The 22,697-nt window shown below is 45.3% G+C and overlaps 2 protein-coding genes across 2 annotated transcripts in view; one reads left to right on the forward strand and one right to left on the reverse strand.

Annotated features, from left to right (window-relative positions):
• Nucleotides 1-7,334, forward strand: part of IGSF22 (immunoglobulin superfamily member 22) — a 24,137-nt gene extending 16,803 nt beyond the window's left edge. Inside the window, 2 exon segments of the mRNA XM_065066501.1 lie at nt 247-304; nt 306-7,334. Of these exon segments, the coding sequence (XP_064922573.1) occupies nt 247-304; nt 306-519 (272 nt within the window). The 3' untranslated portion in view covers nt 520-7,334.
• TMEM86A (transmembrane protein 86A) overlaps nt 6,592-22,697 on the reverse strand; it is a 32,479-nt gene continuing 16,373 nt past the window's right edge. Inside the window, exons 2-3 of the mRNA XM_065065234.1 lie at nt 17,628-17,892; nt 6,592-13,463 (exon numbers count right to left, since the gene is read on the reverse strand). Of these exons, the coding sequence (XP_064921306.1) occupies nt 13,036-13,463; nt 17,628-17,892 (693 nt within the window). The 3' untranslated portion in view covers nt 6,592-13,035. The remainder of the gene's footprint in view (nt 13,464-17,627; nt 17,893-22,697) is intronic.

Genomic DNA, 22,697 nt, shown 5'->3' on the forward strand with positions numbered 1-22,697 from the left:
CTCTTCCAAGAGTGCTTTTTAAAATTAAACAGCCTTATTTATTCATCAGGAGGGAATTACACACACAGGGCAAATTGGTCCTCAGGTTGTTCAGGGTAAAAGAAATCAAGGAAAGAAGTACTTTCCTTGACACATGGGGACTTTGGGATACAGGACATGAACAGAAAAATTTTTGCCCCAGAAAAGGACAGAGGGAGGGTCCCAAACAGAAGAAGCCAATACTTAAATGTGCTCATTAATTCTTAGATTTCCCCATACCACTCACTAATCTGCAGCTTGTTCATAGTTCAGGTGTAGAAGATGACTGATTATGGTGTCCTGAAACGTTATGTCAGTGCTGCCACGTGGTTCACAGCCGCAGAGAAGGTCCACAGCAATAAGTACACTGTTGCGGGCCTGCTCCCAGGGAGGAAATACTCCTGAGTCATTGTCTGCAATGACACTAGGGACGCCAACCATCTGTATTCACAGGAGCAGTGGTACATGTCCAGAGACAGAGGTGGGTATAAAACTTCATGACAGCACTGGAGGAAGATGAGTACTCTTATACACAAGCCTGTGGACTAAGCTCAGGCTCCCTTTGTGGTCTTGGGTAGTTCACTAAGCTATTCTGCACTCAGGTCCCCAGCTGGGGAACAGACACAAGAATACCTCCTGTCCTATCCGTTTGTTGGCAATCTCTTCAGGACCAGGCTTCCCTTTACTATGTGTATGTGTAGCACATTGCACGGTAGTTCATACAGATGCTGTTTGAATTAAAATTCAAGACAGTAGGGGCCATCCATGTGCAGGGAGGATGATATTGTCATGTCTTGACCTAACAGAAGATTGGCATTACAAGTCATTTGTCTTGTGGTGTATTTCCAGTCTGACCGGGATTTGTTTCATAAATGAAAACCAAACAAATCTATCACATGTAGGAGACTGTGTGACAGTCTTTATGTGGCACAAGCTATAAGAAGTCCCTAAAAGGACATTAAATGAAACACTCAGTGGTCACCCCATCAGGTAAACACCTTCTCCTTTGTTCAGTCGCTCCCTGCTCAGCCCTAATCAGTAATAAGGATGTCTCATTAGCAATACTCCCAGACAAATCTGAACATGCCCCAGCTCATCAAATCAAACTGGTAAGTGATCCTTCTGCCCAGTCTGGGGAAAAGCAGAGTGCAGTTGCTCTGAACAGTGAGATGCAAGCCAGATTTTTTTTGCTTGCCTGTGTTAATAAACAATACAGTAATACAAAACAAATTATATATAAATAGCTATTACCAGACTATGCATATATTTCTTCAGAAGCATATCCACATGCTGCTACAAGTCTTCTAATCCCATTAAGAGTAATGGGCAGTACACTGAAATAACAGAATAAGTAGTATACTAAAATGAGTAATCAGGTGTCAAATTGTGTATTTGTAGTTAACAATCAGCCTTCCTTGATCAATGTAACTAGACCATAGGTATGTTACTCCAGCTACACATGCAGTTGAGAAAGCGCAGTTCCAGTTACGTGGCTGTAGTTGTGTTTTTGTATGGAATTACTCTCTAGGCCTGTATTTTAGAGTCTGAAATAATTTCAGTAACTTCTGTGTGTGCAGGTGAGTATAGAAGAATAGTAAATGGAGGAAAGCTAAGCTGTCACCAGGTGCATGGGGTGAGGTTTTACCAACAGTAACCCATGAACCACACGTGGTTTCCCCATGTCATCATGGCCAAACTTGGAGCTTGTAGAATGGTCTTATAGCATGTATGGCAGTGCCTTGAAACAGCTGTGTCCTTTGAGTTTCATCAGGCAATGGTAGGCTTACCCTGCTTATGATTCATTAACTAGGGAACCTTCAAGGTTAAACATTTGAGAGCAAGAATTATCCATCCTTTTGTCGGTCATGCCACTGGAGTATGTTTTCTCCACTACCCCTTTCTAGAGAAAGGCCTTGGGGCCTCAGGATCTGTTGGTGTTCTCTTAAAAGGAATGAGAGAGACAGAGAGACTGCAAGGCACAGCTTAAAATGAAACTGATACAGCACCAATAATGAGGGACTATATTTGGAAAGATCTTCTAAGGTTATTTTTGTCTGTGATCATTGCTTCTGGACAGCCTGCTGACAACTGCTGGTTCTCTGCTAATACAGAAGTAGCTCCCTGTGGGTCAGTGGAGGGAAAGGATGTGCACGCTGGGTTTCATGCTCTGATTTTCAAGCAAACTTATTGTGCAGGATACATGCAACACTTCTTTCACTGAAGCCAGCCATTGCCCACCTAAAAGACTGAAAGTAATTCTTTACCATTTTTTAAGAATTCCTGGTGTTATTGGGTCTCCCACTTCCTATGCTTCCTGATGCTCTCCTCCCTGAAGCCACAGTTTCCCGGTCCCTAGAATCAGTGGGAGATTTCCCTAGCTGGTATTGCTGCCAGCCAGGCTGATGCAAGAGAAACCCTGGCAGCACTGCTCACCCTGGTTCAGGGAGGGCAGACAGGCCTGAAATGCATGAGAACAGCTTTCTATCTCCCCAGAAATCTGATTGCTGCATAGGACTTACCTTCTGCCTTCCCACACAGAACTTGTTGCGGTGGGGACTGTTACAATAGGAACATATCTCTTCAAAGTTATTCTAAGTAGCCTGTTTATAAGCAGAGCCCACTAAGGAGCAAGGCTTGTGAAAGCACTGTGTGGGTGAGGTGCTAATTTATATTCAGATTCCTTAATGGGAGCCTATTTCTGAGGTGTCCTGAGGCTCCTCCTTACCTTGACCTAAACAGGCTCTTGGGAGGGTCTCTCTGCTGCTAGGCCTGTTTGCAGCTGAATAAGGTGGAAAAGCTAGGAGTCAGAATAAGAGACTGTAAAACTGACTTTAGGAGATAAGGAATTAATTGAATTCAAATTGAATTTCACTGCAGGTTTATTTTAGATTTCAGAAACTATATTCTTGCTGATTGTAGTTCTGGAAGAAGGGTAGTAACTGCCTGGAGTCAGGTATGGTAGGCTGGAGGACATTTTACCGTGTGTGAAAGCACTTTTTATTAGGCCTGGAGTGCCTTCGGACCAGGACTGGGAAGACTTTCTTTAGAGACCGTTTTTAGAGACTTTCAATGGTGACAGGCTGTCCTAAGAGGAAGGAGCAAGGAGTGTTCTAAGAGATCAGTAAATCTGCTCGTTTGAGTAGCTGTGCAGGAGTCTCAGTTGCTGATACCATAGGAGCTAAACTTCTATTTCTCAAATATCTGTGTCCACTCTTCTTAATGTATTGTGGTGGGTTGACCCTGGCTGGATGCCTGGTACCCACCAAAGCCATTCCATCACTCTTTTTCCTCAGCTGGACAGGGTAGAGAAAATATAACAAAAGCCTCGTGCGTTGAGATAAGGACAGGGAGAGATCACTCAGCAATTATCATCATGGGCAAAAGAAATTCAACTTGGGGAAATTAGTTTAATTTACTACCAATCAAATCAGAGTAGGGTAATAGAAACTAAACACCTTCCCTCATCTGTCCCTTCTTTCTGGGCTCAGCTTCTCTCCTGATTTTCTCTACCTCCTCCTCCTCAGCAGTGCAGCAGGACAGGGAATATGGATTGTGGTAATTTCATCACACATTGTCTCTGCCACTCCTTCCTCCTTAGGGGCAGGACACCTCACCTTCTTCCCTGCTCCAGCGTGGGGTCCCTCCCACGGGAAACTTCTTCACAAACTTCTCCAATATGGGTCCTTCCCATGGGCTGCAGTTCTTCATGAGCTTCTTCAATGTGAGTTCTTTCTAAGGGGTGCTTCCCTCAGGAACAGACTGCTCTATTGTGGGTCCTCCATGGGGTCACAAGTCCTGGCAGCAAACGTGCTGCAGTGTGGGCTCTTCTCTCTCCGTGAGGCCACAGGTCCTGCCAGGACCCTGTTCCAGTGCAGGCTCTGCATGGGTTTGCAGCCTCCTTCAGGTATCCACCTGCTCCGGCATGAAGTCCTCCCTGGGTTGTAGGTGGATTTCTGCTCCACCATGGGCCTCCATGGGCTGCAGGAGACAGCCAGCCTCACCATGGCCTTCAGCACAGGCTGCAGGGGAATCTCTGCTCCAGCACCTGGAGCACCTCCTGCCCCTCCTTCTTCACTGACCTCAGTGTCTGCAGAGAGAACTCACATGTTCTCTCTCTGGCTGCAGTTGCCCATTTGTGCAGCAACTCTCTCTCCTTCTTAAATATGTCATCTCAGAAGCACGACCACCAGCACGGATGGGCTTGGCCTTGGCCAGCAGTGGGTCCATCTGGCATTGGCTCTATCAGACATGGGGAAAGCTTCTAGCAGCTTCTCACAGAAGCCACCCTTGTTTCCCTGACACCACCCAAACTTTGCCATGCAAACCCAATATGTGTATGCTCCTCTGTTTCTCTTTTTTTTTTTTTTTTTTTTTTTAAGGAAGGACACTTGTATTCTTCTGCTTAGCTATGTTTTCAGATTTAGCCTTTCTCTTAATATTCGAGAAAACAAATAGGGCATTGCTCCACCTCTGTGACACACAGCAGCATCTTTTCTGCTGTCGTAGCTCAGAAGGGGCAATATCATTTTCCTTAGCGTGGGAGGTGACAGGCTGCAGAGAATACAAAGCCAGTTAGACCCAAAGTGAATTATTCAGAACAGTGATGAACTGAACAAGGGGAAATTAAAATGAAAATGAGAGCTCCCTAAATCTGAACTGTTCACCTCCTATGAAAACTGTGACCAGACTTTTTCCTTTATGCAATGGAAAGCTTTATACAGCTTTTTAGCCAGAACTTTGTGAGACTTGCGCTCAAAACACAGGGTTGGTTGCAGTACTTACGGCACTCATCCTTTATTTCTTTTTCTTAAGAAAAACATGATAATAGTTTCCTGGACACAGTGACAGAAAGTTTGCAGACGTCAAAACACAAGATGTAATTAGCGGAACTAGCTCTGCCTCGTCCAGCATGCAGAACAGCATTGCTGTGGCTGTGTAGTTGTCTGTGTTTGTGTGGCCCAAAATGCAACTGGCCTTGGCTTCTGTAATGGTCAGTTAACCCATGTGGTGAAGTGGGGCCTCTGCTCAGTAGGAACACTTCTGATGTTTCTGTCTTCCTTCCCTCTAAGTGGTTTTGGACAGCAGGGTGCACGTTAAAGGTGATCTTTCTAATACCATCTGCTAATGTATCTTAATGAAAAGGAGCCCAAAATGCAGTTTTCTCTTCTATACATCAGTCTGCTTCTGCACTGGTCAATGAGAATCTTGCTTGTGAGTTCAGGAAGATACTTGGGTTCTGTCTCCGTGTCCCCAGATATCCCAGCAGGACCTCCATGATGATCTAGGCTTCATTATGTCAAATTGTATATAAACATAGAGTAAGCCATAAATCTGAAGTACTTAAAACTTTGTAATACCGAGTAAATACAGTCTGCAGCTTTGCAAATGAGAGTTGCTTTGTGAAAGTGCTGGCCATAGAAGGTAAAATTTGAGATCGAGAAGGGTCCATGAACTTCAGTGCTGGTGGCCAAGACTGGATAAGGAATTACAGAATATCTGAACCATTGAAGGATCAACATATTGACGGATAGATGAATATGCATTTATACATGGTGCTGGTTATTTTAATTTAGAGCAAATTCTTCCAGGAACCAGCTGTGGAGTAAAAGCAGACACAGACACAAATTCAGCCTGAGAATATTTTGCCGTCTTTGTTCCATCTGGAACTAGGAAGGAGGTATGAGGAAACAGGATGCTCCTTCAAGCAGGCCTCTTAAGTTTTTGAAAATAATGAGGGGGTGGGGAGAAGAACCCACTTTTGCCTGCCGTTTACCCCTTTAGGCTGCTTTGGAAATAATTTGGTAGTATTGCTGCCTGGTACTGATTCATTCTCACCACTCCACTTCAGAAGGGGAGTATGAAGAAGTCTCTGTCAAGCCTGCGAGCAGATCCATTTAATGGACTAGGAGTAGTTACACACTGTGTTTCTATGCTATAAATCCTTAAAACCTGTTCCACTGGTGACAGATGGCCTGGCTCAGGATTAATGAAACCAAATATCTGTGCCACTGCATCAAACAGCTGAAGAAACTGGCATCAGATCTCCAAACTGAGAAGAACATCCACAGTACCCTACTTTTTCCACCTGGAAATGCTGCTGGGGCAGTGGGGGAGGAGAGACTTGGCCATTTGTCTGGGATTTCCAGGCAGCAAGCTGCCTTCCCAGAGCAATCCTTTGCAGCAAGCTGCCTTCTCCCTGGAAGTGTGGACAAACGGCCATTGTATGTGGGACTGGCTGTAGCAGTGAGCATGCTTCAGGGCTCCGCGCCCCAGGGCACCCAGGACATGTTGGAACATGAGCCGGTGCCTTTGTCGTGGTGATGCCTGGTCAGTTTGTGTTGGATGTGTGCCCTGTGGGGTGCATGTGGCTGTGTTTTGGGGTTCCCCAGATGGGAATACTGTAGCCAGCTGTGAGAGTGTCAGTCAGCTTCAGTGGGGTGCTGGGTGGCTCCAGGGCAGAGCCACATGACTGATGGATATAACAGCAGAACAAAACTGCCCACCACAGAGGTTCAGTTGACTACTCCATGCTGAAACTGTCACAGAAGCAGAAAATAAGCAAGGAGACATATCTGCACAGTAAATAATACCCAGTAAATTAATATTTTAATTGCTGTTACACACAGAAGAAATGAGAAAAAAAAATACATTCCGAAGAAAGAATTAAAATAGTAAAATCAGCATAAAAATATGTTAAGAAAAGATCCCAGATCAAGTGGCCATATTGCATGTGGTGACCTTTACAATCACAGTAAAGGAAGTAAGTGCTAGAGACTTTCGCACATGGCAAAATGTTTGACTCCCAGGGGAGAGCAGCTGCTTCAGTCCCATCTTTCAGTGCACTCTGCCCGGAATGCGCGGGAGAGGGGCTGGAGCAAGAGGCTCGCATGGGGACACGACATGGAGATTAGTGTTCAGGACAGACCAGCCAGTCTGCCGTCTCAGCTAGGCACAACTACTGCTTGCCCAACAGCATTTGTTTTTTTCTTCCTTGTTTGTTTTTGTTGTTGTTCTCTAGTTGCAGTTTTATTTAACAAAGCATCAGGTTCTGCTGGACTGACCCTGCCAGCACTGTAGTCTTGGAGCAAACCTCCCCAGGTGAATTAGGAGCAAGGCCTGGCCTGGCAGGAGCCTGCACAAGCAAGGACTAGATACATGTGTTTGTACTGATTCAGCACCATTGCCCAATGGGCTGGCTTTGGTTTCTTGCGTTTTAGCTATCAGGAAAAGGTTTGTTTTATTTCCTGGTGTTCTCTGTCTTTTGACTGATCTGAATTGGCCCAGTTGTGCTCCCCGTGCAGTCTCGGTAGTTCAGCCCCTGCATCCCTCTTACATGACACTGGCCTTGTGCTTCAGCCTCGTTGTTGAGCCATCACACCACTCCAGTAGCTCATCCTCCAGCAAGCACAGTGTCACCACAGAAACAATACAAGCCACAGAAGTTTTGGCATTCCTGCCAACTGGCCACCTTTTTTCATTTGTAGTCTATCTAGAGTTATATATTTCTATTCTTTACAATAAGAGCAAAAATAAAATAACATTATGAAAATTTCATCCAAACTAAGAAAACTAAAACCCATCAAACATTTTAAAGAAACCATAAAAATTTGCATTGTGTTTGCTTCTGAGTTCATATCAAGATAAGATTTTACTGCAGCTGCTTCAATGTTATGGTCCATTTCATATGTACACAGCTCACGTTCCTTGGTGTGTAATTTCTCACATTCACTTGTGTTTGCACAGCAGCTAGTTCTACCAGAACTAAGTAGTTCCTAGCTGTGGTCCAGATTTGAAATCCGTGAACAGTGGCATTTTTACTTGAGAACATGGTGATGGTTTAGAGCTGTATTTCTAGATCAACTTTTGTTCTGGGCTCTAGGACTGGTGGTACAAGCACTTCCTTCGCTACAGACCCTGCTATTTTTTTGATTCAGGTGAAAAGGAAGTAATTCAAGAAGGATGCGCCGACCTTATTGAATCCATTATGGTCTTCCCTCTCTGCTAATTTTAAAGCCGGTAAAACTTACAGTCACAGAAATTAAGCACCCCTTTGTAAGTTGTCCCATGAAACCGAGCTGACCTTCTGCAGAACTAAGGTTGAACAGAATAACTTCACTTTCTGTTCCAGTCTTTTCATCAGCCATAGCAGACTGTGAGGGTACTGTGTTTTGGCTCAATTAGATGTATCCTTGCTAACAGTCAGGGATGAGACCAGACTGCAAAATTTGGATGCAAGGTTCAGGTCTAGGGATTTGGTTGAGGCTTTTAGAGCTAAAAACGATTGGCAAAACTGAAATTAGAGTTCAGACTTTTAAGTTCAAGTGCAGCTGAGCTCATCCTCTTAGTGTGAATAAATATTTTGCATTTGCTTTCCATCTGATGCAAACTAAAAAGACGGTCACACATTCCATGCTTTAAGAGCAGTCCTGCGGATCCCTGAAAGTATTTTTAACATTAAGGTAGGATAAATACTTGGGATTATACAGCACTTCACGTCTTCCAAGTTCTTTATGAGCATTAGATTAGTCCTCACAGGTAGGTAAGTGCTAATTTCCCCATTTTAGAAATGGGATGAGGGCCTGGTCCCCTGCTGTTGTAGCTTGGCATAGCACTGGCTCTTGTACACTTGTGCCTATTCACACCAGATGAGGACCCAATCCCAGAAAATTTAAGTGACTTACCCAAGGCCGCAAAAGGAGCAAGCATGGATAAAAGGCAGAAGTACCCGGGAGGACTTCTGTCAGCAGAAGTCAGCAACTTCCCATCCTCTTCCAAGAACACAGTTAGGCTACCTCTGCTTAAAAGAGCCCATCTCTGTATCCAGAAACCAAGCAAAGAGAAAGGGGCACCTGCCACTGAGCTTTACAGTTGCTGTTTGCTTTGATCTGCTTCCTCCAGAACAGCTCCCAAAATTACCATGATAGCAAGCTGAAAACATACAGGTATTAGTGTAAAACTAAGGGACCAGAGAACTTTGAAGACCTACTACAAAATTCTGCAAAGTTTGTCCTGGGAATTTTATATAATTGTGTAAAAATGTATCAGTTACCTCCACTGATTACAGCATGAAACCTTCAGCAATCTCCTTAAAAGCCATGTTAGAGTCATTCTTACACCAGTCTTACAGTTGCCTCAGTATGGAGATGTAAGACCCCAGGTATTAAGCACAAATACAGTTTTCTTGGTAGAGTAGGAGTAAAGCTGTTAAAATCCTCTGGCTTTGTTCTTCTCAACCTGCTGTTTTTACACCAGCATCACCCTGCTGACATCAGTGTGACTGGCACAGCCCAGCAGCATTACTAGCAGTTAAAAACCAGTTGCAATTAGCATTGCTTTGACTTCATTGGGAATTCTGTGTAAGATGGTTTTATCTACAGAAAGAGATACAAGGCTTAAATAAATGTGCTGCATCTTTTATATGTCCAAATAAGGAGCCGATGGATCTCCAAGAGGGTAATATCTACACAAAGGAAAGAGAGCAAAAGTAATCAGACCACGTGTGTAACATCAAGCGATCATAGATGGGAATTGCAGAGGGGTGTCTGAATACAGCAGTGTGAAAGAAAAGCCTCTGCACCTAGCAAGGAAAAAAGGTGATATTGCTGGGGGCAGGCAGGCTGCACTGCTGGGGTGCTTCATTCCCTCTGTAACGTCCCTGGGCCAACGACTGGGTGTTTCTCAGAGACTGTACCCCTGAAAAGGAGAAGAATGGATCAAACCTCACAGTTTAACAGTGCAAAGAGGAAACAGGAAAGTCCCTAAGGGCAGTGCCACAGTCATGTCATTCCCACTTCTTGTTTGCTCCCTTTCAAAGTGAAGATTGCCCTCATTGGGGTTGAGGGAACAGTTTTAACCCCCAAAAAAGGTATTTAACAGACTGTCAGCAAGTGCTTATTGTTTCTAAGGGTTTACAAAAACTCAGGATTGTGTCCACAGCAGCTGGTCTCTTCTCAGCAGGAAAGAGCCTCCAGGAAAATGGTCTCATTCAAGTAACAGGGATTAAAAGGAAGAATGCAGAGCAGGAGAAGGATTTTGAAGACTGAGAGCCTTCATTGGCAAACCTCCAAGCCAGCCAGGACTCTTCCTGACTTTGTATGCTGAGAGCTCTGCCTCCTGTTCCTGGGAAGGCTGAAGCTGTTGCAGCGCTGGGATGGAGCCAGGGTGGCTGGCCAGGATGCATCCAAGCCAGCCTGCTCCAGGCGAGGGGACAGCGAGGGAACAACAGCCCACTTTGGCTGCACATGTTTCTGCTGTCCCAGCTGGAGCCACCCAGAGCCTCTGTCACTGGAAACTGCACCTCTGATGACCAGTGAAGAGGACAGATCTCCTAGTATCACTTAAAATACCATTTTCTGCAAATATCCAGTGGCTGATGGCAGAGCAGGATGATAAAGCAGGCCATGATGAAAAAGCACACAGAAAAGCAACTCAGTGATCTTCAGGAAACTGAAGACTACTCATTTCTAGAGGGGAAGAAACAGATAGTCAAAATTCTAACTTTTAAATAAAGGTTACGTTATCACCCATGCGTTTTCCTCAAAGCAAAGGGAAGCTCAGCGTGCCAGGGGCCTCTCTAAAGAATTGCCAGCTAAGGACTGAGCGTACTGGACTGACCCCCGACAAGGAGTTGTAAATCAGACTGAAATGTGCTGTTTGCTTACGTGCTGGGAGGACAGTGGGGTTCACCCCAAATGCTTAGATTTCTTCTTAGCTGTTGCTGGAAAGATTTGGAAACAGTCAAGCTGAATAACAGCAGGTGACATCCACAGAGAGCTACACTGTAGGGTTCAAGCTGTGGCCGGGAGATAAGCAATGCTGATGAATGAAGATGTTTTATGGTCTAAATTCCCTTAGCAGTTTACTCCAGCCAGGCCCCGGTGTGCCAGTGAATGAATACGGACAATATTACACAACAGCATTAAAGGGAAGAGATTACACGGGGCTGTGCTATTTACAATGCTTTCGCTCTCAATAATGCAGCTGACCTTTCTGATCTCTGTCTGAAAAGCAGCAGATGCCTCATGGGGTCAGGGTGGTTAACCTAGATTTTTGTAATACTGGCTGCATTTCCACTAATGCAAAAGTCATGGGGAGGCAATGCCTGTTCCTCACCCAGTCCCACCACGCGAGGCCGGAAAGGAGCAGGAGACCCACTTAGCACCTTTCAACACCAAGGGAAAAGCTCATAGGGTTGGTAGGGTTCCCTCAGCTGCCCCCTGACCCTGCCACGCTCCTCGGAAAGAGACATTCCTGCTCTGCTGACTGTGCCAGAGACTTGGTGCCAGAGTTGTGCCTGGAATGGTCTGAGCACGCTAGGTATGGAGACAGCGGTGATTTTCAGCCCACAAGGCTGGTCTGGAGGGCTGTCCCTCCTGCTCGCCCTGCTCACACGGGTGTGTGCAAGGGGCTGTTGGGGCATGCATGGATTTGAGTTGTGCAGTCCCTGTTTGGCTGCAAGTTTGAAGATGTACGGGAACCCTCAGCAAGCTTTCTTTGCACACCTGAGTGCATCCATGTCTTAAGCCATTGGGGAGCATCACAGCACATGGAGCAGCCCTAGGAGGGACAGAAGGAAAAAAAAACATTCAAATAGATTCAAACAGAAACAGAGGTTGCTGGTAGATATCCTAAATAAGAGAAAAATATGCATATGATCACAAATGAACTTGGATTAAAAATTCAGGGCAGCCTCTTCCTTTATCTCTTTAAGAGAGTCTGAAGTCAAAAGTAATCTTGCTTCAGCAGATGGACAGACAAACTAACCAAAGAATTTGGAACAGAATCAAACAGGCTTTCCCAGCCCTGTTGGCACATTCTCACTGCATCCATGTAAGTTTGAGAAGGAAGCAGCAGGCACTTTGAACACAGGACAGAGCTTTTCAGGAAGCTCTGCTGGAAAGGGGCTTTCCAAAAACAACTGGCGCAATCATTTACTACCACCTGGCAAAACACAGCAACAATTTACATCCCAAATCAGGGCCTTGACCACAGGAAATGCTCACATGAAGATTCAAGAGAGATACTGCAAGCAGCAGTACTGTAAAGCTTCATCAGTATCTGGAATATTATCTGTTAGGATACTGGGGAAGAAAGGCATAGAGGTTAGATTCCTGTCTGCTGTACTAAGGACAATTAGGGCATACATTAGTAAGAGACACATGCTCCAAGTCCTGCTATAGAAATCAAAGTTCCTCATGTGCCCATTCCATCTCAGCTATCACTGGTGGCTGCAGACACCATACAACCACATGGAGAAGAACACACTGGCCTAGCTATCTGGATGTCCCTGAAATCCCACCAAACTCCTAGTTCTGTCACACGCAGCACCTATGGACCTGCCCTGGAGCAGCAATCAGCCGCAATCAAAGCTCACAGCACTGCATGCCAGCGCACCCCTTGTTTTGTGCTCTCTGCCTGGTGCTTTGCTTTCATTCTGGTTCTGCTGGGGGCTCCCCCACATGCTGCTGTTGACTCCAAAGCTCAGCCCTCATCTGGATATGCTGTTTTCACTCTACCTCCAGACTTCCTTTCAGCAGAGGCAATAGCTCCAGTTTGCCTACTGTGTTTGTAATGCACTAACAGAAACAAATGTTGGTTAAATTCATTTTTACCTATGACTTTAGTAGAGATCTGTGCCTGTCTGCCTACTATAGAAAGTAAGTGTTGTAGCACAGTGCATGGCCAAATCTCCTCGCCATCAGCCCTCCTCCTCCCAGACATTCAGCATCAGTTTCAAGACTAACAATAAAGTGTAGTAATATAGCACTTCCAAGGAGGAAAAGTTGAATGAGTAGCTACTGCAGGGACAGTTTAAGCTTTCTGATGTTGACTCCACATGGAAATAAGCTGTATTCAGGGAAAACCATTGGAAAAAAAAAAAGCCCCAAAGGTAATGCTTCAAAGAAGCAAAATCAACACCACCAATGTGCCTAGAGAAATGGAGATCTCTCTCAGGGGTGAATGCAGCTACAGCACCTGAGATATAACCCACGTGTTCACAGACTATTGGTGCTCCACCTAGCTCCTCTTTCTGAAGTCCTCTTCATCTCTGGTCTCTACAGCTGACAGTGCAATAAGCATTTGGGCTGCATAGTAAGTAGCCATGATTTTGAAGCGTGAGTAGGGCACAGGAAAGCAGAACTTGTTAAGTGCAATGGTCAGATCCGACACCATGAACAGCATCGCGCCGATGCAGGCCGAGAGCTTGGTCCACGTCCAGAGGTCGTTGCACAGCTGCATGCCCGCGATGGCTCGCCAGCCCATGAAGCCAATCAAGGCGATGTAGACAGCTACCAGGTAGGTGAATGGGCCTGAGAGGTAGGAGTACAGGAAGGCATAACAGGAACTGGAAACTATGCCCATCAACAAGCCGGCTTTGAGGTCCAAAGGCTTCATACCGAAGGCTGAAGAGTACAGAATGTGTGTGATGGCAAACATCAGCAGACCTGGAAAGAAGCATTGACATAGCAAGTGTGACCTTTCATCAGTGACTGGCAGTTGGTAGCAGAAGAAAACATGTGGCCATACTGGGTTTTAAATATAACACAACAAGCACAGGCTTAGATGTCCTTGTAGTGTTACAACCCTTAACACTTTCAGTGGGAACCATACTGACCACTTGGAACCATTTTAATATAAAAATCTGTGCATGGGAGATCAGCCTTAACACCACACTCCCATCCCAATAAAAAGCCCCAGCGTATCCACTACTGTAGCCAAGTACAACGCTCTTGTGATGCAAGCCTGTTCACTGAGAGTCCAGGTGAATTAAGCTGCTGCAGAAGGAACAAAGCTTGTTTTTCAGGTGTTTCTTCCTCCCCTGCTTTGGAAAGAAGGGTGGGGCAAAGCAAACCAAAGATTATCCCCTTTAACTATCCAGAGTGTTTTGCTCATAGGTCACGTGTGGAACAGGAAGGCTGGAATCAGAGCAGTGTAGGAACAAAATGTGATAAAAAATACCAGTCGCTCCAAACCCAGACACAAAGCCTGACTGTATTTAGGCACAAACCCAAAGGCACTCAGGGACTAAATCTGGCTTCTGCTCCATCTCTGCCCATAGCTAGGGGAAACCTAAGCTGGAAGGAAGCAGCTGGCATATTTCAGGGACTGCACCAGTGTGATCTGCCAATAATTTTATGGCTATTTGCAAGATTCAGATGAAGCTCAGCTGGAATCAATCAGTAAAAACAAAATGCCAGCTTCCCTTTGAAATGCACCACCCCTAAGAAATGCCAGATGTGGGTGTTGCAAGGTACTGCCCCTATGTTATCCACTTGCCACTCATCCATTTGTCAAAAAATGTCCCAATTTATTGGTACAGCTGCTGACTACTAACTGTCATTCCAATCATAGGTAATGGGCCCCAAACTGAGTCTGGCTTCTCTGGTCCTCTGCTTCCCAGCCCCACACATGGTGCAGCTACAGGCTGTCCCACTTTATCCTGGCTGAGTTATTAGAGTAGCTGGAAGTTTTCATGCAGCTCTAAAGCATGAAATGGAGAAAAGTTTCTGGGAAGCCGAGTCCTCCATCAGGACATTTTGTTTACATTTAAGGCATGATGCTGTGGTGTAAAGGGCAGCCACTAAAACCTGCTGCTGGCAGACATTTCTTCATCCTCATACTCTTGTGTTGAAGCAGCTTAAAGAAGGGGGAGTGTCTCCCAGCCTTTGCGGAAGACCAGATCAGACATCCACTGAAAGCTCAGCCATGGTGGGGTGAGAGGGGAACCCACAGGAGGGAGGGGGCTGATAAGGATCTGGTCTGCAAGGTGAGGCAAAAGAAAATTGACGGTGTGAAGGGGAAGGACAAGAAGTGCAAAGGAGGGCAAAAATAAGCTGATGTTTCACAGAACTATTACACATCATGGGCACAGCACTGAAGGAAACCGAAGTGGGGTTTAGGACAAGAGATGTTTGTGGTGTTACAGTACAGGAAAGGTTAGAGCCCTGGGGGTGGTAAGGAGAAGAAGGTTACTTCACCCTAGCAGTGAGGACTGGCATTATATGGAGAGTTCTAGGATGGGGAACTGAAGAAGATGTTGTCCTTCATGCAGGCACCTGGAAATGAGGAGGAGGAGAGGACAGGATGTGGCAGTGAAGCAGAAGCCCTGAAAGGCAGGAGGAGTTTTGTGATTTGTGGTGAAGCTGGTCATCAACGAGTCAGCTCCCAGGTTTGCTCATTCAACACCCACAAATCAAGCCAGGAACTGGGGGAACCTGTGATGGCTGCACAGGGAGGGGCAGCGCATGTCTTAGCCTTCGACTTGGTCCACCCAACCACATCAGGCAGATCAGCCCTTCTGCTCTCTGTCTGCTTCCTTCCCCTGGGTTTCCTTCCCCTTCCCTGCCCCCAGAGTTTCCTCTCAGGCTGGCAATAAGGCTCTTTTGTTAGTCTCTGTCCTGTTCACCAAATGCATTATTGTTTCTAAGTGTCTGCTATCACGGGAGGTGGATGTTAACACTGTGAAGTATCTTCTACACTAGTCAGAAAATAGAGTGTTATCAGTGAACTGAAACAGCAAAAATGAAAAAAAGTCAAGTGTGCCAGAAGCAGGTTCCCAGGCTCTCACTTCCCTATAAAGAAATGAGCAAATGTCCTTGTATTAAAATAAACTCAGTGTCTCAAAAGCTATTCAAATCAGCCCAGCTCCCAACCCTTTTTTTTTTCAGCCTGACAGCTGTAGAAATTGAACTGAGAGTGCATTTTTATCTAGTATTTCCTCTTATTCTCGTGAAATTTCAAATTCCCACCAACAATGGTGTCAAAAGGTCGAATATTGCCAGCTGTCAACAGCAGCAGCCTGCTGAGTTTTAAATAGGAGAAAATACACTGTGTAGGAGCGGTGAGGGATGAGTGGGTTGATGTGCTTTATCTGCTAACAGCTGGAACACAGCTATTGAAGGTGGTAACTCAGATTAGTATGGACTGAGGCAGGCATGGGACAGCCAGCATGAAGGCTGAGGTTTTCAAAATGTTTCAAAAGAGCCTTTCTTCTCCTTAAGAAGAAAAATGTGTCTAAGCCCACAGAGCAATTCTTCTCAGTTGTGAGACTAGGGTTGAAAACCCAACTTATCTGCACATTAAAACACATCAACCAGATACTGAATTGCAGTGACTGGCTGACCTTTGTATAACACTAAATTGGAGAGGGAACTCGGAGATATCCCAGCTACATGGAAACAGAGAAGCTCAGAATGGTCAACGTACAAAAACGGTCATGGTGAGAACTGGGCCTTTGCCAGGCTTCAGGTCAAGGACCAGTTCCAGGAGGCAAAACAGAAGCAGAAGCAGTCGGGCTGAGGTGACCTGTGCTGAGCTGGGTACCCCTGTTAGGGGGAGGCCCATCGGTGGGAATGCCAACACAGCACAGAGGGGATGGCACCCCAAAAGAAGGCTGGAGCTCCTCAGCAATGTGGCCAAGATTCAACCAGATAGATCCAATCGTCAGGCCCTAATCTAAAACCCACCAAAATCAGTAAAAATTTTTACATGAACTTTTAATGAGATTGGGATAAACCCTTGGGAAGCAGGATTAAAACCGCATTCAGAGCATTTGGCCTTTCATATCTGGCATTGCACACACTTCCCTCTCATGAAGAAAGAGCTTGTGGGAATCCCAGAATAAAACTAAATACTGACCTCAAGAGAGGGGGAAAAAATAAGCCTTTGACTTTCACAGCTGACAACAGCAGAAGTCAAAAAAGTCCCCTCATCACATTTTCTAGTGGGACAGTCAAAGCAGCCAGTTAATGGTGAGTGTTATGTGAAATCCCTGTGCTGGTTAAAATAACTTCAGAAAGCCCACCAGTCACTTTAGTAAAGGACTCAGCTGCTGCTTATTTCTTGTGACAGTCCAAGGCCTGGGCAAGCGTTGCTGCAGGCAGGCTCAATGTAGCTTTAAATGATTAAATCATTATGTTCTATTCTGCAAACTAGCAAAATAAAACAAGCTTGTTTTGCTCTGAGAGATGTAGATCTTTCTGTAGAGAAGACAGGCCACGTGGTAAGGTTTGTCCTTGATTCCCCATCATTTATATGCCTTGCAAAACAGACATCTTGTACAACAGGCTACATGATTCATATCGATGAACCTGCAAGTAGGACAACATTTCTGATGTTTTGTTTCTAGCATCCATTTAAACACCTGCCCCAGGCTATGGGCTTGTCTGTAAAAATATAAGGATCCTCTCCACCTGTTCTACACTGAGGACCTATTTCTTATCCTTGCAGCAAAGTGCTGACAGATCTCCCTACAGAGTGAGGAGGTAGATACTTCGCGTGGCTTCATGGGATCTGCTGAGTGCCGTGAGCGTTCCCTTTCCCCCAGGGATCCTGCTCATGCCACATTCTCAAGCCTCAGCCAGCTGCGATGCTGTGAGCACGTGCCAGGGAACCAAACCTGCCCCAATTACCTCAAAGCTCAAGAGAAGGACTCATCCACAGTGTGACTCCACTAACCATGATGGATTTTAGTCAAGGGATGTGTGCTTCCCACTGCCTGGGGCTTAAGCTGTACATGAATAAACAAAACATGTGGTCCAGCAACTCATTACTAAATAGAGTAACAGCCGGATACTGTGGCATCCCTTTAGGACTGACACCGCACTCACCATGAATGAAGTAGCCCTGCTCTTGCCAGATGAGAAAGGCATCTCCCACTGCCGAAAATATGAGTCCCGCTAGGATGCGGCTGGCGCTCCGGTGTGACACTAAGAAGTTAATTCCATGAGCCAGAAGGAAAACCCACAGGCAGAAGATGGGCAGACATTTGATGAGGGCACTGAACCAGGAGGGGCTGGAGGTTGGCAGCCAGAGCACAAAATAGACACAAGTGGCTTTAAAGAAGGGCACCAGTTTGGGGCCTTCACTCTTCACCTAAAAGGAACAAACATTAAAAAAAGATAAATTAGTGGGCTTATCAGAAGCAGCAGTAGAATAAGCTGCATAACAGAACTGTCTCCTTCCTTTTGGAAGCTTCTCTTTCATGTATACTGTCAGCTAGCAGCATTTCTACTCTGAGAAAGGCTGGCTGAACTTGACCATGATCCTCAGCCTAGACCTTTGGGACCCTCTCTGCTGAAGACACTTCTTGGCTGGCAGGATGTCTTTTGCATGATGGAGATGTAGGAAGTTTTAAATATCTTTTTATTTGTTCTACGAAAAACATTCTGGCCATTTATCAAACTCCTCTGGTGGTCCTTGCCACCTATCTTGTGTTTAGACTAACCCCTTTTTACACGTCCTTTCCTGTAGCTGCGAAAGTACTGCACTCCCCAGGAATATCCCAGCAGCAAACAAGCCAATAAAAGTGCAAATCTTCTCTCCCATTTTGATGAAACCTCTTGCTTAGCTGGTTGCAGATCACCCTGAGGACACAGCCTGTCTTCTAACACATTTTTCCTCCTGCTCTGTAGCCTCCTGCCTGAAGCTTGCTGTTGGCATCACCACATGACTTCAAAACCCATCACATCCACCTCACAGGTGAGGATGTCACTTCCTCAGCTGACTAATATCAACCATGTGTTGCTTTGTTCTAGCATTACACTAATAATAGGCTGCCCATATTGCAGGAAACATTTTGACTCGGGGCTCTGTTGTGTCAATCCAGACACAAAAATGCAGCATGAGCACTAGGTTACTCATAGCAAAGCTACAGCACAGGCCAGGTGCAGAGCTACAAACTCCACACTCTGGGTCTGGTCTTAATGTACACTTAGCTGAGACCACTCTGGACAGTGATGATACATATTGTGTTCACCTGTCCTCCTGTGATACCTCTGCATTTTAGTGCAGGTGGATAAAACAAAGCTATGCTTTCATTTTCTCCAGGAGAGCAGCTGAGGGTCAAAACAAGGAGCAAAGGAAGAGACTGTGATTGTCTCAGTTGCCTGCCTGAGCATTGTCCTGGAGTCTTTTAGGTGGCCTGTTTGCTCCTGCAGCTAAGGCAGTGCAACCTCCAGAGCTCCCCTGCAGGCAGGCAGTTCACTCTCGACCTTCTCATTTCTTTAGTCAAGCAAGATTCAGTTGCTTAGTATCACAACGACTTCCCACTGCTCATGGCCAAATCACACAGAGGCCTTATGCACGGCAAGAGGACATGGGAGAAAATGAAGAGGCACCGGAGCTGGGTTCACAGTGCAAAATTCATCAAAATCTGAACATCCTTGTGTGACACTCTGGGGTTGTTTATCTCACACAGGAGCCCATGCTTCAAAAACCTCTAACAGAAACATTGGTTTTTCTTTCCAAATCACTTGGCTGTATTTCTGCTTCCTGCATCATGGCACATTGCCATGACACAAAACCAGCATCCGTTTCCCTGTAACACAATGCAAATTGGTGCAGATACCTAGAATGGCTGAAGACTACACAGCAAATACCTCCATGCTTACAGTGCTCAGTTAATAAAGCTTAAACTCATCAAAGCTCAGGAGCTTTTACAAACACAAGCAAAGGGAGTAAGGTGAAGCTGGGAGACAGGGGCAGAGGCAGTGAAGGACATCTTCATATGCAGTATCTATAGAGGGAATGCAATCTCTGAAGCAGAAAGACCATAAATAAAGGGCATCCCAAGAAGACAGTGCTTTCAAAATTTTTCTCTTATCTGATGGAAATTTCCCCAGCATATCAGCAGTTTCTTAGCAGTAAGGTATTTCATTATTCCTCTATACATTATTCATAGGCTATTGCCAACACAATCTTTAAACACTCCATTAAACAACCAGGCTACACAATTCACTCACAAAAGGACATCAGCAAGCTGTTAACTTTATTGTATTACATGGGGAGCCCGACATGAGCCCGCTACTTTGGTCGTCAAAATTAATCACCATTTACCACTTGTCTACATTCCTTGGGAGAATTCTGGCAGCAAATAGCAAATGAACTGGAAATAAAAGTCATAAAAGCCCACAGAGTCTCACAACACTGGGGGTGTCTGGGAACTATCAAGTGTCATAGGGGGAAGACTGGAGCCAAGCTTCCCAGCTTCCCCCTCCTTCAGACACAGCACCTTGCCCTTCTGAAGTGACACATCAGACTCAGACTATCCAAAGCCAATTCCCAGCTCCAGCTATGTCTCTTCCCCTTCTGACTCTTTTCTATTAAAAATGTAGTTGATGACATTCATCCTCTCACAGTTGCAGGCAACAGTTGCTGCCAGCGCTTCTGGCAGGGTTTCCTCCTCTCCCCCACCAGTTGTGGAGGATCCCCACCATGCCATAAGGAGCCTGACATCTTCAGCACAGAAAACTAACAAACTCCAGAGCTACGATGCGTGAAAGAATTTCAACAGCAACAGTGCTCCATGTCCCTGTAGCAGTCTTAGCTAAGGTAGGTAGTTTTGTACCTCTGAAGACATTTACGCTGAAAGATATAGTTCAAGTTCAGCCTTGTTTGCAACACATCACGAAGGCACGGTTACAAGCATACAAGAGAGTATTTGGGTTAATAAACACAGGAAGTGTTATTTAATACCTCACATTAAAAGAAAAACACCTGCTAGGAGCAGTTACCATTACAATCACAGCTTGCCCTCCCCTGTGTGCATGCATGATGAGAAAGGTTTTAATTACACTTGTCATTTTCCCCAGGAACCTTGTTTTAATGAATGTATGATACGCACTTGTGCAGAAAGATGATGTCTGCTGGTAAACTTAAAATTACCGTTTCTTACTATTTGAATGTGAATTTTCCAAGTCCAGCCAGCATTATCTTAAAGTAACAGTTTGTATTATTTCCATCCTAGTAATAATTAAGGAATTTTTCAGGCATAAGGAGTCAGATTCCAGTCTCAGTTACACACTCATAACCATGGAATTTACAGTGTTATGGAGTTCTCATATAAGAATAACTTTGTATATCTAGAAGGGCTACAGGCTTCTTGTTATTAATGCTTTACTCCTTTACATTTTTTCTACAAGTATACTTCAAATGAGTGATTTCCAAACATGCCTTTGCCCATTACTGAATGCTGCAGCTCAGTGGAGCCACTGTTATGGTTCTGACCAAAATGGGAACCCCACGAGGGACACCCCTTGCTGAGACAGAGGCACCTGTGCAGCTGAGGGCTGGGCAGCGCATCCTGCTGGGATGGTGTGGCACTGGAAACACTTGGAAGGAGTCTCCCAAGAAAAATTGAGACAACCAGAGGGTGAAGCTGGGGGATTGCCGTCTGTTTGGACATGTGGCTGAGGCTTAGGGAAGAGGTGATGGGGCAAATTGCCACCTGGAAGACAAGTCAAAGCTGGTATTGAGAAACCATGTACCAACACAAGTGGAGGCTGTGGCTTAAGGAAAGCCAAGCACATCATCCATGACTGGACTTGCCTGTATCTCAGGGAAGGCAACATTATTTCTTGGCTGCATGGATAAATTGCATCAAACCACCCATCTCCTTTGCACCTGTGTCTCGGAGATGGAATGGGAGACGAGGCTGTGCCATGGTGTTGGAAAAAGAAGCATTTGACACAGGTGACAAGATGCTTTTTGCTAATGTATGTGATTGTCACAGCTTTAAGCTGGGTTTTTCCATTTTGTTACAAGTTCTGTTGCATTTTTCTTCCCACTTCTTTCCATCTTTCACTACTAATTTACTCTGTGCTGAAATGCAGCACAGAAAACACCTTGAATACACTGACAAGGCAGTATTTCCAAGCTTTGAATTTCTAAACTGAGTATAATTTAGGACATTTTCTCAACTACTATCACTATTAAGTTACTTAGAGTCTTTAAAAAATAGTTTAAATTTCTGTAAAGCCACTATCTCTGTATTTGTGGAATTACAGTGGAAGTATCATTTATTAAATTATCTGTATCCAACCAAATCTAATAAAACCCTCCAAGACTCAGGCAGACTAGGAGGAAATCGTGTCCTGGTTCTCACCAAGAGATTTTGGACCAGATGATCTCCAGAAGTCCCTTTCAATCTCAATCATTCTGTGATCTTCAAAACAGAACATGGTATTGTGACATACAGGTCTTTGGAGGCTCAGGGCTTGGATATCCACCTCCCTTCTAGGGATTCATAGGTTTACAGTATTCCTTTTTGTTTTGTCTGTTCTCATTCTGCCCCACTTTGAAATACTGCACATTTCCTTCTTGCTGTTGTTCAACAGCGACAGAGGACACCCAGGCAGGCATGGTGGTGGAGTTGCTCTCTATGTGAGAGCAGCTACAATGTACTCAATTCTGCCCAGGAGCGGATGAGAAAAGAGTTGAGAGTGTATGGGTCAGGATCAAGCAGCAGGCTGGCAGGGGGGATACTGTTGTAGGTGTCTATTACAGGCCACTGGATCAGGCTGAGGAAGTTGATGAGGCCTTCTATGGGCAGCTGAGAGTGGCCTCACAGTCTCAGGCCCTGGTTGTTGTGGGGGATTTTAACTTCCCTGATGTTTGCTGGAAGGACCATTCAGCCAGCCAGCCACAGTCCAGGAGGTTCCTCCAGTGCATTGATGATAACTTCCTCATGCAGATGGTGGAGGAGCCGACCAGGAGAGGAGCGCTGCTCAATCTCATCCTCACTAACAAGGAGGGTCTAGTCGAAGTGGTAAAGGTTGATAGCTGTCTGGGTTGCAGTGACCACGAGATGGTGGAGTTCAGCATCTTGTGTGGCAGGAACAGAATATCAAGTAGAATTGTAACCCTGGACTTTAGCAGGGCTAACTTTGGCCTTTTCAAGT

The sequence above is a fragment of the Columba livia genome, chromosome 5, assembly GCF_036013475.1.
Source record: "Columba livia isolate bColLiv1 breed racing homer chromosome 5, bColLiv1.pat.W.v2, whole genome shotgun sequence".
Taxonomy (NCBI): domain Eukaryota; kingdom Metazoa; phylum Chordata; class Aves; order Columbiformes; family Columbidae; genus Columba; species Columba livia.